Source organism: Palaemon carinicauda, chromosome 7, assembly GCF_036898095.1.
Source record: "Palaemon carinicauda isolate YSFRI2023 chromosome 7, ASM3689809v2, whole genome shotgun sequence".
Lineage (NCBI taxonomy): Eukaryota > Metazoa > Arthropoda > Malacostraca > Decapoda > Palaemonidae > Palaemon > Palaemon carinicauda.
In genome coordinates, this window is record NC_090731.1 from 129,941,385 (window position 1) to 129,958,449 (window position 17,065).

Consider the following 17,065-nt stretch of genomic DNA (forward strand, 5'->3'; position numbering starts at 1 on the left):
TTGTTCTTCTTTCCCCTGTTTCCGCTCAAAAATTGACTCCGATAGCCCCCTGAGTCAGCTACAAGATACACTTGTCATTGGAATGACATGTCTCTGAGAATTTCTTGCAGAGGTGAGTTACTTAGACACTAACATAAGTTTTTTTTGTGTAGTTTTACCTCTTTTCTCGTGTTTTCTTGGGGTCAACAGAACCTAGCCTCCTATCTAGGTTCCTTGGATATGCTTCAGCACGGTCTCTAGGTCTGGAAGGCCACTCCCACCTCCTAAAGTATAAGTCTCCTAAGAAAGTAGTTTGAGGTAAGTACTCCATGTTGGAACAAATCACAAATTTTAAGTAATTTGTATTTTTCCTAACAGTACTTACCTTGAACTACTTTCGGGTAATGGCCCACCCTTTCTTCCACGAGTGCCTTACTGGACTTCTTAGAAACCTAAGCTGCCAAGAACTTACTGGAGGTCGAGACCTGAGCAAGCATGCTCTCTGACCCGGGGTTAGCTTCAGGGCGCGTATCACTCCGCCTGAGGTTACCCCTCATAGAAAACGGGAATAGGGTAAACTACACAAAACTCTGGTCAGATGGGAGGAGATCCCAGATACTCCTAACAAAGTAGTTCGAGGTAAATACTGTTAGGAAAAATACAAATTACTTAAAATTTGTGATGGTTTTGTGTTACAGGGGATTGTCAACAAATTTTTGTGGTCAAGATATTTTTTATATGATGACAAGCTACCTTAGAAAAATGAATTTAACCGGGAAATTTTGTGTTGGCATTTGAATCTCTCGCAAAAAAAAAAGAAACCAAATATTATTCATTCTTGTTTAAAAATATTGCAAGAAGATTTAAAATAAGCATTACAACAGGTAGTAAATTAGTCAACTATATTAAAACTAGTCCTTTGTACATACATATACCAAGGCATTTCCCCCAATTTTGGGGGGTAGCCGACATCAAACAAATAAAACAAGAAAGGGGACCTCTTCTCTCTACGTTCCTCCCAGCCTGGCAAGGGACTCAACCGAGTTCGGCTGGTACTACTAGGGTGCCACAGCCCACCCTTCCCCGTTATCCACCACAGATGAAGCTTCATAACACTGAATCCCCTACTGCTGCTATCTCCGTGGTCATCCAAGGCTCCGGAGGAAGCAGCAGCCTTTGTTGTCAAGATTATTCGAACAACTTTGCAGAGAAATGGACTTCCAGCTTACTCTATTGAATTATTTATGCATACCATTGTGCGGTGACTGTCAAAAGATAAAAGTTTTAACTCTTTCACAAATTACACTTAAAAAGAATAGCATTTTTATTTTACAGAAAAAAGTAGGGAGAGCTGTGTAATTATCTTCATTGCAAATTTGGGATGTCTAAACTGAGATACTTAACAGGAGAACTCAGTCAATTAAGCTTACAAACAGTAGGATGAAATGGAGAAACAAAAATACTCTTATTTGAACAGATAAGTTGGTTACACTAAAAAAGAAATCTTTTTGGATAAAATAGGGCAAGCTCAGGTAATTTTGAGGTTTCCTTTAATGCATACCACTTGCAATTGAAAAATTATCCCTATTTGGGTTACTCTTCTGCCGGCACTTAATGAACACATCGACCATTAGAGTTCCCTCTAATAAACTGTGCAATTGACCGAATAGAAATAGAGAAATGAAGTAAATTCTTAGTATTACATGTTATTTTTAAGTATGTGATTCCATCTAAGAATATCAAATGTACTGTATATCTATTTACATATTGCGAAATGTACAGTGATATTCTTATGAGATCTTATGCATGCTGTTGGTAATAAAAAGGTTGAGAAATTCTTATTTAGAGTGAAGGCTCATTAGCACATATACCAGAAGAATTTGAGGTTGATGTTAGTGTCCATTATGTGTCAGCAAGCTTCATACGAGTGCAACAAAGAAGGTCCCTTGGAAGTTCTGTATACAGTTAACCTGATGATCCGCATAGTTAAAGGAGAAGGCCATAGAGATTCTAGGTTTGAAAGATTAAAAATTGCAATGGAATCCAGGTGGAAAATACTTAGACTAAAAGAGACTGAAGTGAACTTTTTAACTGTTAGGGAAAATCCAACTTGAAAGTGTCAATGATGGAGATACCATAAAAAATGGAAGTAATAACAATAGTCTGTTATATATTTCCCCTTTTTTTAACTGATTGGATAATTATACTGTACAACAAGTATGAATTTGTGGATTTCATAATTTCAGCAATCACAAATACATATTTAGTACACACATTTGAATTTTAATACTTTGCAGACATATTTTATTTATTAATTTGAAAGCAAAGACCTATAATGATGACATTGCATATTGCTGCATACATTTTATCATGTTATGCTTATTTAAGTACATGTCACTTCTTATTTTGTATAATTGTAGGGGTACACCCTCATGAGGCAAAGTCCTGGGATGAGGAAACTGAAGGGGAATTGAGAGAGTTGGCTGCCAATCATGAAGTGGTGGCCATAGGCGAGTGCGGACTGGACTTCAACAGAAATTTCTCTCCTCAAGATGTTCAGCTTGAGGTCTTTGAAAAGCAGGTGGGTTAATTGAGATTTTTGTTTAGTATCTAAACTACTTAATAATGGTGAAATTAATTTTAAAAGTTATATGCACAGGTATTTGTAGTGCACTTTGATGCTGCCTACTGCAAGTAGTAATTTGATTCTTTGCAGTATTTCATTAAACCTCATCTACCTTACTGTCATTCTTATGTATTTTCTTTAATTTTTCTGTTCTTATGCCCTGTCTGTCTGACTTAAGGTTATCCCGTACAGATGTTCAGTTTTTAACCTTGATTTAGATCTAGAAATTGAGACTCCCCCATGAGAGTAGAATTGACTGAGTAGCATATTTAAACATGCATAAGATGAGAGCAATAATGATATCTGTCATTTATGAATATATTATTCACTTAATAATTCCTGGACTGTGAAATTACAGCCAATGTATACAGTGAAAAGGTTGATAAAATTATAGTGGTTTCTTGAGAGAGTACACTAAATGCAGAGGTTGAATATAAACAGGACAATGGTAGGGCTCCTGGAGCAATGTAAATAATATGCAATAACAGTAGTTAAAAGGCTCAGATGAACCCTTTGTAGAATGTTGTCCTGAAAATATGGATATGGTAAGGGAGGAGAAAGAATGGGACTTTTGCAGTGTGCAAAGGAAATGATGGTTCACTACAGTTTTTAAATTACAGTATGTGATAGTAAAATTGCTTTAGTATAATGTGGAAAAAGCAGGGAAAGCTTGTTAAAATAATAATTTTCTGTTTAGGGTAGGGCTAGAAATATTGATCAAAGAAGTGATTTGTATACTGTACATTAGGTGTAATTCCGTACATTATAGAGACCTACAGTACTGAAAGGTAGGAGTTAATCCTATATTTGAAGACCTTTAGGTCTTTGTATACTGTATGACATATTGTGCCACTGGAGATGGTCGGTATTTAGATTTAGAAGGGAATCCCTTTGCCTAGCATGTACAAAAGGAGCATTATTGAAGGAGATGGAGGAGGAGGAATCTTCGATGTGGTGATTGCATAGATCTCTGCGAACCTACAATATTTTTGTCAATTTTGTAACATCTGGTTCATGAGCTAGATGCCAGAAAGAAAAACAATAATGTTTTAGATGAATTTGGAGTAGATTGCTAGTCTACCGGTAAATAGTGTCCCACCAGTATTATGATTATTACTGTTTGGTAGCTCCTAGAGAAAAGTTTTCCGATGTATGATTTGTACTGTGTTTTTTGGTGAGATGGAGATTCATGGCAATAATGTGCTGGATGGATTATATAACAATGAGGAAAGGGTAGAAGTATTGTATTTGTTCAGAGGCTGGGAAGTAGATGGAGCTCTTCAGAATTAGAATAGATTGGGCATAGGGTGAGGAATAAAGGTGACGAGTAGTTAGTAGAGTAAGTAATAGTTATGAATATATCATGATGCATGCTGATGGGTAGGCCCATATCATTGATAGTCAAGTATAAAGAGAAGGATGATTAAATTGTCCAGAATAGATATGTATACAGAAAATTGTATATAGAGAATTTAAAAAACTAATGCTTGCAACTAAAAACAATGTAAATGCATTATTGATGATTGTGACAGCAGTGTTTCAGAAAGACGTATAAAAATTTTATACGTATATGAAAACCCTTTTTTGAAGAAAGTGTCCTTAGATGTTTTGGAGATTACCCTTGCTGTACTGCTCTTCTCAGGTGATACAATGTGTGGAAGATGTAATGCAAGAATGCCAAGTGTAAAATTGAACTTGTAAAATGAAATTGCTGATTATTTTTATTGAATAATTAGGCCTTCAGTCCACAGCTTCCGTACAGAATTTTTTTTAATATATCTATTTATCAGAAGGGTTGTTCCACTAATAAAAATTATTACCTAGTTGTTTCTAATGAGAAAGCTGCTAACTTTTTGTAATATAAAGTTAATGGTATTTACGGAGGCTGCTCTAATTTGTGTCATTGCACCTGTATCATTGCATATGGACCATTGGTGTTAATTGCAGTGTAATTTGTACTGAATATGCTCATAAGTGTACCTGTTTAACAAAAGTTAATATTGCTTATATTTTATAGGTCTCACTTGCGTGTGAATTAAGGAAACCACTTTTTGTACATGAACGAGATGCCCACAAGGAGGTGCTAGAGGTGCTTAAGAAATATAAGGCACGTCTTCCTGCTGTTGTCATCCATTGCTTCACTGGAGATGCATCACAGGCAGCTGCCTACCTAAAAGAAGGATGTTATATAGGTTTGACAGGTGAGTTTTCTTCATTTTGTGGTGTAATAGAGTCAGAGATTAAGATTTAATCTTGTATGAATAGTAATGTTTCAAGTTTTGTTTTATGGTTGTGGTAAGAAAGGAAAAAACCTAGAAATATGGAATAAGTTTTATTGCTCTTTTCCAGGTTATGTTTGGAAGGATAAATCTGAAGATGGTGTAAGGAGAATATTAGAGGATGGAATTGTTCCTCTTGATCGTTTGCTGGTAGAAACTGATGCTCCTTTCATGTACCCAAATACTCGTGCCTCTAAGCTTCCTCCTTATGTCAAGGATTCCCTCACGGAAAGGTTTGCAAAATTAGTCTATTCTATTGTAAATTTGAAATTATGATTTAATCTCAAGTGTATTAGGTATTTGACAACAAACCCATTATTTATAATTAGCCCACATACATAATCATCAAATATTCTGATGCATTAGTTCTTTTTAAGTACATTAATCCCTTGCTATAGCCTCTTTCACCTGTTGCTCCCTAAGTAGATCCCAGATTTATAAGTCTATGTGAATTTATATTGCAGACTCCTCTTCATTTTGTTTGTTTGGGAGGTCGGATAGTTTTATATTTTTCACATTTTAGTAATATTTTGTTATAAAGTCATTCCTACACAAATACAAGCCATCATCCTATACATAGGATAATGATTACAGCAAAGCTGGAATAGGGGCAATTGAAAATTATAACTAGTTGTCAACATCTAGAAAGTAAAGGCAATCGATCCCCAGCTGGCTGACTGACAAACCACTTTTATAGTAGCCGTTGGTAAGATCAGACATTCCCACTGACTGGAGTTTTGGCTTAATTTGATATTTCATTTTATTTTCCAGTGTGTTTATGAATTGTGTGGTTTTTCCAAGGAGATTCCAGCGGAGGTTCTGCTCATTCTTGAGTGAGGGAAGTAATACTTGCCTCTTATACTTACCTATAAAGGATTTGACCTCAGCCAAGGGATACTTTAGATGTCCCTGCCTGGTGTCTATGGGATGAGAATTCATGGCCAGTTCAAGTTTTAATGGTTATCTTTCCATGGAAAGCAGTTTTCAGTATGTGTTTGCCTTTGGAGTCATCTTTAAGGTGGTTAAGCCACAACCTCTCGCCTTGATCCTGATACGTCCTATTTCGTCTTCCCTTCTTCCCTCTCCCGTCGGCCCCTCAAGAGGCTGTTCGGTGAAGGGGTTGCCCTCTAGTCTTGACAAGCCTCGAGGTAAGAAGCTCTTCCCGTTTCTCCTTGGGAAACAAGAGTTTCTTCCTCCTGAGTGGAGTTTTTATTTCAGATTGACATGTGACATGGTTGCTGTGGCCCTTCTGGGACTTCAAGGTTTTATCTGTGAGTGGCTGTTGCAGGCATATTTTCGATGCCCTTCCCCCATAGAAGCAGTTGCAGCCCCTGCCAGAGAAGCCATTGGCTTTGCTGGGACCTCGACTCCATCTTCTTCATCTCATGACTTGCTCAGAGACCTTCAGGGGAGAAGTCTCCCAGGAGTTCTTTCCTTGGGAAGTGCCAGTCTTCACCTGCCCCTCCAGGTGATCACACCCATGCAAGGACCTGCAAGCATCTTCAAGTACCTTTTTCAGCTCTTTGAGCTCCGGGCTTTACCCCTTCAGGTTGTCTCCTCGAGAGCACTCTAGCTCCCGAGAGTGCTTACAATGTTGCTAGTCAACCTTTGCCAGATCCTTATTCCTCCTCAAAGGATCATTGACGCCTCATAGGCATCTTTCTTCTTCATCATCCACAGTTTTGCCTAGTCCAGATTGTCTTGGAGCTTGAAGATTTGACCTTCCTCCTCTCCCAGACGCTCCTCAACTAGACACACCTCAACCACAGACGCGCCTCAACCACAGACGCGCCTCAACCACAATCACACTTCAGTCACAGATGCGCCTCAACCACAGACGCACCTCAACCACAGATGCACCTCAACCACAGAAGCACTTTTACCACATACAGACGCTCGTTACCCAGATGCACCTTCATCCGGACACACCCCATCCTGTGCACCTCAACCAGATGCTCCTCACCCAGAAGTGCCTCACCCAGACGTGCCTCACCCCAATGCACCTTACCCCAATGCACCTTGTCCAAATGTCTCATCTAGGAGTTCCTTTTGTAGAAGACGGGCCTCTTCAAGTTTTGCTTTCGAAGGAATTTTTCCAACAATCCTCACTAAATGAGCCTTGAGGGAGGCACATCTCGAGCTTTCTTCCAGTAAGACTTGCTAGATGCATTTCTTTTCGTCACCAGACACTTCTCCCTTATAGCTGTTTCTTCCAGATGCACAACCCCAGGCACTTTCCCTTTAAACTTATCTACTAGACATCCATTGCCAGTCACAGAAACAGAAACATCCCTGACTGGTGAATGCCAGAGAGGGGTTCGAGTCCAGCTCAAACATGTCAGTTGTTATGGTCACTGCAACCTCACCATCCTTATGAGCTAAGGATGGGGGTTTTGGGGGAGCGTACAGGCCTATCTGCTGAGTCATTGGCAGCCATTGCCTGGCCCTCCATGGTCCTAGCTTGGGGGAGGGCCTTGAGCGCTGATCATGTGGTCAGTCTCTATAGTCTATTTTTTATAGCCGTGCATATTTGCACCCACTCACAGGGTTGCCCTTTTAGCTCGGAAAGGTTCCTGATACCTGATTGGTCGGAAGTATTTTTGTCCGAACAACTTCATTGTTCTCGAATAATTACCAAGTAATGTGAATCGAAACTTATTTATTAACCTATATTTTTCCATCAGATATATGTTTTGTCAATAAACAATGTGAAAGAATAAATATATTATAAAGAATCGTCATGGTAAGTCTAAATTTTATAACACAATCCGCCGAAGTCAACGACAGCAGCTTGTTTTCGGATGCACGCTTTGTAATTTTGTAATTTTTCACATATTTTAACGCAAATTGGGATAAATTACACTCAGCATAAGTTAAACATGTTATTATAAACTTTCTTTGAATACCAGAATTTACCAAAATCATGGAATTAATAAAACCCGATATTTGTGAAAACTTAAGGGGAGGTAAAAGAACAGCCTGTAGCGGCCTGGCGGGAAAACGATCCCTTCTGGCTCGTAGACGCAGTTTTGTTTTTCTCGTAATATAGTTCGGCCTATTCTTTTCAGTTTAAATAGTCTTGCATTGTCTCTCTTCGTATTATTTTGCTCATTATTTTCCCACATTCTTGTTCCTCACCTAATATCTATCTATTTTCCCAATACCACTTTCTTCATAAATGGGATATCCGCACTACGATTCCTTATTTCTTATCCTCTGTCGAAAGTGATGTCTTGAAGGGAAGCGCATGCTAGTCTTATTAAAATAGTGTAGAGGCGGGAATAAAGAAAAATTACTATGTTTAATTCCAGGTTTACAGAATAGGTTATACTTTCTACACAGCATAAAATTAATGTTGTTATTATTATTTACATGCTTACTGACGTAAGGTACAAAATATAAGGAATCGTAGTGCGGATATCACAAAGGCCTATATGAAAGAAGTGGCATCGGGAAAATAGATAGATATTAGGTGAGGAACAAGAATGTGGGAAAATAATAAGCAAAATAATTTGAAGAGAGACAATATAAGGCTATTTGAACTGAAAGGAATAGGCCGAACTATATTACGAAAGAGAGAAAAAAAAAATGCGTCTACAAGCCAGAAGGGATCGTTTTCCCGCCAGGCCGCTACAGGCTGTTCTTTTACCTCCCCATAAGTTTTCACAAATATCGGGTTTTATTAATTCCATGATTTTGGTAAATTCTGGTATTCAAAGAAAGTTTATAATAACATGTTTAACTTATGCTGAGTGTAATTTATCCCAATTTGCGTTAAAATATGTGAAAAATTACAAAATTACAAAGCGGGCATCCGAACATAAGCTGCTGTCGTTGACTTCGGCGGATTATGTTATTAAATATAGACTTACCATGACGCTTCTTTATAATACATTTATTCTTTCATATTGTTTATTGACAAAACATATATCTGATGGAGAAATATAGGTTAATAAATAAGTTTCGATTCACATTACTTGGTGATTATTCGAAAAAATGAAGGTGTTCGGACAAAAATACTTCCGACCAATCAGGTATCAGGAACCTTTCTGAGCTAAATGGGCACCCATGTGAGTGGGTGCAAATATGCACCGCTATAAAAAATAGACTATAGGTCATTGTCTTACTCGATAGGGCAATGTCACTGTCCCTTGCCTTGCCTTTCATGGGCAGCCTTTAAACCTTTAAATGTTTCGTCTAGATCGGTCCACTCTCTAATTGAGGGTATGCATCAAAGGAGTGTAGAAAGTAATTGATTTAAATGGTGCTATGGAGGTACTTTTCTAGGATCCCTCAGACATAACACCTTGGAGAGTGTCTACTGCTGGGAATTGGTTCCGTAAAGTTTTGACCCCTTCAAGCTACCATTCAATGAACCAACTGGGCACGAAAGAATTGAGATGCTGAAGACTGCACTCAAGGGTCTTTCCATTTCCTGAAAGGAAACTAAGGTCAGTGACTGAAGGAGGAAAAAGCGAGCCGAGACTCACGATCACACCTGGCGATGCCTTCTATCATCAATTGTTCTTCACCTTATGCAGTTATCAAAGTTTTTCACTTTTGAGATAGGCTTGTGAGCTTCCCAGAGGAACGACTGTCACCCCATCCACACTCCCCTATAATGAGTATCGGAAATAACAGGCACTTCTTGGATTCACAGCACCTTATCAGGTCTGAGATCAGTAATCCCTAGAGTTTAACCAGCTAGTTTTGTGAAAGGAACTTCCTCCCACCTAAAATGAGTCTCCTGATTAAAGTACAAAGGTTTCTTTTTATGTAGGATCAAATCACAAATTTTATAAGTAATGTGTGTTTTTACTTACTATACTAACCTGAGATCTTTAACTTAACTTTATGCCATCACCTCTACTGAAAGTCCCAGATGCAATCAAAGTGACTGTTCAGTGTCCCATCCCTGGCCAGTAATTGCCGGCTGTTGCCAACACCTTATAAGTTTTAACTACTGGGTTCCATCTGTACTTGAATTAATCTCCTAATTAAAGGACACTACCAAGTTCCATCTGTGCTTGAATCGATCTCTTAATTAAAGGACTCAAGTTTGTATAGTTAGGAAAAATGCAAATTACTTTTAAGATTTGTGATATTTAGGCACTATATTGTAGTGTACTGTATAATTATTATTGATACACTAATAACAATTATGATAATGTTTACATAAATTTTGAAATTTGTTGTTGGAGGCAACATGAGGAAGGGCAGTGAATGGTGGAATGAAGGAGTGAAGGTAAAAGTGGAAGAGAAAAAAAGGGCTTTTGAAGAATGGCTGCAGAGTAATAGTGTAGAGAAGTATGAAAAATATAGAGAGAAAAATGTGAAAGTAAAGCGCAAGGTAAGTGAGGCAAAGAGGGCAGCTGACCTGAGGTGGGGTCAGGGATTGGGTTGTTCATATGAAGAGAATAAGAAGTTTTGGAAAGAAGTGAAGAGAGTAAGGAAGGCTGGCTCAAGAATTGAAGAGATGTTGAAAGATGGAAATGGAAGGTTGTTAAAAGGAGAGGAGCCAAGGAAAAGGTGAGTGGACTATTTTGAAAGTTTACTGAATGTTGAGGATAATAGGGAGGCAGATATAATTGCTGTTGCAGGTGTTGAGGTGCCGGTGATGGGAGATGAGAATGAGAGAGAGATTACAAGAGAGGAAGTGAGGAGAGCACTAGATGAAACGAGAGTAGGAAAAGCATCTGGTATGGATGGTGTGAGAGCTGAGATGTTGAAGGAAGGGGGTGTGACTGTACTTGAATGGTTGGTGAGATTGTTTAATATGTGTTTGTTCCGACACAGATACAAACCTTCGTTATTTATAGGGTACAGTATTACTTTCGGCAACTTTGAAAACTAGCCAAGACAATTTTAGTGAGGGATAATTACCCCATCTGCTAGTTAGCTGGAGGGGGTTGGGGTAGACTAGCTACCCCGCTCACTCACACCTGTCGGTTGGGTAACCACATTTGCTTTTGGCTTGGTACATTGCCGACTCTCTCTCCCGTTAAACAAACTGCCTTGACTTTATTACTTTTCCTTTTTCTTCTGTGTGTATCGGTGTGTGTTTGGTTATTGTCCCGCTATGCCGACATGTACAGGGATTGAAGGCCGCCGCTGCGGCACCTTCATGTCGTCCCTGGAGACGGACCCACACTCTTTATGCCCGGCTTGCCGGGAACTCAGTGTTCGCGGGACAACACCTGTTCCGAGTATAGGGAGTGGCCTGCCTCCCAGTGGGAGAGGTTTGCGCGTAAGAAGAAGTCTAAACACGAATCTTGGCTTTCGGGGTCTTCCTCGAGATTGAAGAAATTGCGGGCTTCTGCTTCCTCTATGCCCAAATCTCTGCCCGAAGCTAATCCTTGACCAGGCCCTTCCCGGGGCACGGTTGAGCAGTAGCGCACGGCTTGTGACTCCAGGTCAACCCTGTGGGATAGACGAAGGTGGCTGCTCCCCTAGTGAGTTGGCTCCTTCTTTTCTCCCGGGGAGCGCCTGTTCTTTTCCAGACCGTGTGTCTTTATGGCCATTGCTGGGCGTCTATGGTCCCCCTACGAAGGAAGTTCTCCTCGAACTCCTCCAAAGGGGAGCAGAGAGAAGGTGGTTGTCTCTTTCCTCTGCGGAGGTTGATCCTCCTCTTATGGGTGCAGGCGCTGTTGCCCGTCGGTCAGGCCGAGAGTCTGGTTCCGACGCCAAGGAGTTAGCTAACCCATCAGGGGCAGTGGCAGGGCTCTCTGCAAGGCAAGCTTCCCCTTCGGGGGAACACATCTCTCGTTCGCGAGAGAAGATTGCCTCTGTGCATCAGCAATCTCCTTACGCTTTAGGCTCTCCTCCAGGGGCGGAAAGAGAACCTTGTTATAAGCGTAGTTCTCCTTCGGGCGAACTCTCCTCCTCTGCGGAGGCATTATCTGTAGAGCTTAATCAGTTTCCCCCTTGGGTAGAGTCTGTTGAATGTTCCTCTCCGGAGGTTCGTAGAGTGGAGGTTTGGGTAACCCTTCTCCACCCCGAACGTTCTCCTCCTCGGGCTGTGAGGAGACGTCTTTTTGAACCTGCTGGTTCTCCTCACGTTGATTCTTCGGGGTCTCATGACGATCACCCTTTTGGGCTGGTGTGATCGTGATCCTTCAGGCTTTCGTCATGTTAATCCTGCGGGTTCTCATGACAGCAGGAGTCCTTCGGGCTCTCGCGACTTGAAACCTTTGGGTTTCTGTTACGCTGAACCCCCGGGCTCTCGTAACGACGGTAACGTTGAACCTCCGGGTTCTCGTACCGTCAGTCACATTGATCCTTCGGGATCTCGTGACAGAGGAACCTCGGTTCCTTGTTACGTTGACCCTTCGGGGTCTTGTAACCCGAGTTATGCTGAACCCTTGGGCTCTCTTAACTTTAGTCGCGCTAACACTTCGGTGTATCGTGACAGAGAAACTTTGGTTTCTCATTGTGTTGATCCTTCGGGTTCGCGCAACACAGTTCACGCTGAACTTTAGGGTTCTCGTGACCAGTCATTCTTTTTATGAATAGAGAATTTTCGAACTCTCGTTGTGTTGATCGTTCGCGCTCACACAACACAAGCTATCGTGAGCGTAGCAGTGAGTTCTCTCACCAACCAGAGAGCTCTCGCGCGCACGACCAAGTTGGCGCGCACGGCCAAATTGCCGCGCACGGCCAAATTGCCGCGCACGGCCAAATTGCCGCGCACGGCCAGATTGCCGCGCACGGCCAGATTGCCGCGCACGGCCAGATTGCCGCGCACGGCCAAATTGCCGCGCACAGCCAAATCGGTGTGCATGACCAAATCGGCGTGCACGACCGACTTGGCACGCACGACTGTCTTGGCGCGCGCAAATAAAAGGCGAACATGGCGCGCGGGTTCATCCTATGGAGCGCCATATGCGCGAACATCCTGTTGCTCGCCAAGCGTGCGAACAACACACTGCGCACCATGCGCGCCAGGTGTGCAAACAACCTCATGCGTGCCACGAGCGTGAAAAAGGTGCACGCAATCGGGAAGGGCGCGTGCACGAGCACCCTTCCGCCTACCAACAGTTCGGCGCAAGAGCGCAAGACCATCTTGGCGCTCACAATCAGTGTCTCAAGCCCCTTAGGCCTCAACAGAGACAACAGTCGCCTGCGCGACCGAGCCCAGACCCTATCCCTAAGGGTAGGCCTTTGCCGATCTTGCTGGTAGGGAAGCTTCCATCAGACGAGAGTTAGGGAACCTGCCCAGGTCCTAAACCCAGGGAGCTGTTCTTTCCTAAGGACCTCCCCCTTAGTTCCTCAAGAGCCGGTGACCCCCGGTGACTTAGCACCTTAATTCAATGTAATGCGCCAAGCCATGAAAGGAGTCGATCCCCGCTCCCTGTTCTTAGGTGATGTACCCAGGATCCCCTTATCGCCTCTCTTCCCAGGGTCCTCTCCTCCCTCCGATCCTAGGAGGAGTTCGGGAGATCTTTCCCAGGTGGGTCCTTATGGCAAGGGGAGACAGTCATCCCCTCGCAAAAGACCTTTGGAGGAGATTAGGCATGAACCTCAGGGCAGCCCCCTGCAGTTCAAGATGCCACAGACCAGGCCAAAGGGGAAAAGGAAAAGGATTCGTCCTTCTCCCCCCAAGGAGGATAGGGTTACTGTACTTCCTATGGAGACTCCTTCCGTCCTTTATCGGTCGAGATAGTGTCTAAGAAGGCACGACCTGCGATTGGACGGACTCATCCCGTACGGCAACGGACTTACATTCCACCTGTAAGCTGACGGAGTCCTCTAGGCCCTTGGGGACAGAGGACCTCCGGCCTCGTGGGAGGGAACCGAAGGATTTGTTCACCATCCCCAAATCTTCGGCCAGGCTTTCTTCCTCACTGCCTCCCCGGAAGCAAGCACCTCCTCGGCAGTCTCCCTATCCCCAGTCTATCCAGTTGACGACTTCGACCCACTCCGGGCTCCTATGGATGAGAGCTCGGACGTGGAAGGGCAGAGAAATCTTGAGGACGACGCTCTGCCAGCAGCTGCGAGCCCTAAGCTTACGGAGGATGAGAGGAAGGAGTCGGAACACGCCTTCTGGCAGGTCCTAGCCTGCATCCGTTCCATCAATGGACTTCCATATCCATCGGCAGCCCCTCTAGATGGAAAAGAAACGGTCCTCGACCAGTTCTATGGCACTCAGAAACCTCCTAGGACCAGTGCAGCTTTGCCCTGGTCAAAGGGGTTGAAGAGTGCCAAACAGAAGGCAGTGTCCCAGGCAACTGGGTCCACCTCTTCTCTCCGCTCCAACTCGTCCTCCAAGCTCCTATCTCCTCTGTATGTGTTTGAGGAGGTATTACGAGATCCTCGCGGAATCTCTTCCAACGTTGCCTCTCGACCACTCTATAGAGGCACTCGAAGGCCACCCCCTTCGAGAAACTTACGGAACTTCAAATCTCCTTTTCAGCCTCTGAAATCCTAAACCATGAGAAGGTGGCGAAGTACGCCATGCAGGCTACTTTGTGGGTGGATTTCTGGTTAGGATCCTTAGGACAACTGATGCGGTCTAAGGACCTGTCTCGGGAGTCCTTCAGGAAGTTTTTGGAGACTTTCCTATTGTCTGGCTCTCGGGCCATCGAGTTCCTCTCCCATCAGGTAGTGAACCTTTGGGCCAACACTATCCTGAAGAGGAGAGATGCCGTCATAGGCAAGTTCCGTAGACATCTCCCTCAGGCCGAAGTAGCGAGACTTAGAAATGCTCCTTTCGAGGGCAATTCTATGTTCCATCCCGAGGATGTTGAGCGGGTGGCAGAGAGGTGGAGGAAGTCCAGTCAGGACTCCCTTATCCAAAAGGTCTTAACGGCTAGACCTTACCCCTCTCAGCCACAGCGGAAAGCACAGCAAAACCCGCAACCGAAAAGGGCTAGAGACCCAAAACAGTACAGTTTGCCCTCGCTACTTCGCGGATTCACGACTTCGCGGATTTTTTTCATAACGCATGTATATACATATATCGCGGATTTTCCGGAAATTTCGAAAATAGCCGCGATATATGAAGACCCTAAATATTTCGTTAATTCCATTAATAATTAGTAATATCTGCTCTTACTGATGGTTCATTGCATTACATATGACATATAATTCAGTACAGAAAGAAATAAAACACGAAAAGAGAATGAGATCGTATGATAATTCAGTATACGTAGTAAAATTGAATCGAACATGAAACGCAAATCAGATGCAGTCTGACTTTGTCATATTTGAATGGTGTAAGGCTGCTGATGGCTACTACTACAAATGTAATGGATGTGCATCTTTTCCATGAATCTTTTGTATGTATACGTAGTACTGCATCCAATAAAATTCTTTGTTGCAAAAATCACCTCTCGATTAAGCGTACATATCCTACAACAAAACAAGCGTAAAATAGCGTACGTAAAGCATATATACTGTGTATACATCCACTTAAATCGTAGCTTAAATACGGCATCCGATTTCATCAGCAAACCACTATTTTTGGGGGAAACATTTTATTCTAGAAAATTGCTACTCTTTAAATAGTTAATTGCACATTAAGAAAGCGTGTACTTTTGTTTTTAAATTTCGGGTGTGTTTTAAAAATCGAGTATTGTTGACTTCTTTTTGTTTTACTTTTGGCTGTGATCAGATCAGCTGACGTCTAGCTGCCGGTCTCAAGAATATGCGCGTACGAAAACAATCTCTCTCTCTCTCTCTCTCTCTCTCTCTCTCTCTCTCTCTCTCTGTGGGCTACTTTTCACTACCTATCATTCCTTACCTCTATCTCACTAACAAATGAAATCTTTGTTGCTTCACAAAGTTTCATTTATATTGAAAATCAATCATGATTCAATTTTCCTTACTTTCTCCAATCTCGCACTATGTCACATCGAACGTTATAGCGGTAACTTAATTGTTCGACAACTTTAAAAATCGGCCTAGTACTTGCTTCTTCTCTTATTTTTTTTTTTTTTTTAGATGGTTTCATAATTGAGGGGGGTACAAGTTGACTTATAACTGAAGTTAGGAAAAGTATTTTGGATATGGAATGGAGAATCATCTTTAGTAACAGTTTAGAATTATCGTAAATTATCATTCGGTCATTAGCGGCAGTTTGTTATTGTTGATTAAAAAAAAAAATTGTTTTCCTGCTTTGCTACGTATGTAGGATTTTATATAGATACGATAAATAATATTTGTAATAACATATTTACGAAAAGCTTTTTATATCATTATTTATCACTTTCATCATGCGCGTTTAATGCCTTCGTTTGTTTATTACGATCGAAGATGGAGCGTACAGTAAACGTATGGAAGGTTTCCGTTTCAGGCAGCGTTATAAAGAAAAACATTATATAAATGGCATTCATTTCAATTATTGGGCAGTCCTAAGAAAAATTAAGTAAAACATTGATAATAACAAAATCAACATATAATCAATACTTGGTAAGATTGCTGTCGATGCGAAAACTAACCTATACACAGATGTGTAAATGCGTCTATTTCTTCATTATGATCAGAGATAAACGTAAACAAAACATTGGTTGTCATTTTTTATCGTGCTTTTTGGCGTGTTTAGGGAACCCATGATATAAAATCGCCTTTAATATTTGTGCCTGTTTTAGTTTAGGGTACTGTAGTACATGCATTAAGTGTTCTGTACATTAAAGGGTAGTTTGTTAACAGTACTACGTAAAGGGAAGGTTTTAAAAGTCTGAATATACATGTTAAATAAATACGTAAATATGGTGCTCCTACTTCGCGGATTTTCAGCTATCGCGGCCGGGTTTGGAACCTATCTACCGCGATAAATGAGGGTTCACTGTATTGTAAAAAGGGTGCAAAGTAGGCCTCTCACAGCAAAAAGTCCAGGAATCTGGCCGAGGCCAGTCCCAATAAGACAGGCAATCCTCCTATTTGCCCACCTGTGTGGGGATGACTGTAAAGCCACTGGCAGAGGTGGTTTCACCACGGGGCCGAACCCTGGACGGTCGAGGTGATTCGTTCAGGGTGTCATATACCGTTCACGCTCTTTCTCCCTCCACTGACTCGAGTGCCGATTCCATCGAACTCCTGTGCGAAGGGATCCGCACAGGAGTTTACCCTCAGTGCAGAAGTCCAGTCCATGATGGAGAAGGACGCGCTCCAGGAGGTCCTCGACGGGTTCCCAGGCTTCTACAGTCGACTTTTTCTTGTGAAAAAGGCGTCTGGAGGCTGG

The 17,065-nt window shown here is 42.2% G+C and overlaps 1 protein-coding gene across 1 annotated transcript in view; it reads left to right on the top strand.

Annotated features, from left to right (window-relative positions):
• LOC137644003 (3'-5' ssDNA/RNA exonuclease TatD) overlaps positions 1-17,065 on the top strand; it is a 68,546-nt gene that overhangs the window by 39,410 nt on the left and 12,071 nt on the right. Inside the window, exons 4-6 of the mRNA XM_068376869.1 lie at positions 2,400-2,560; positions 4,623-4,806; positions 4,955-5,117. Coding sequence (XP_068232970.1) covers positions 2,400-2,560; positions 4,623-4,806; positions 4,955-5,117 — 508 coding nt within the window. The remainder of the gene's footprint in view (positions 1-2,399; positions 2,561-4,622; positions 4,807-4,954; positions 5,118-17,065) is intronic.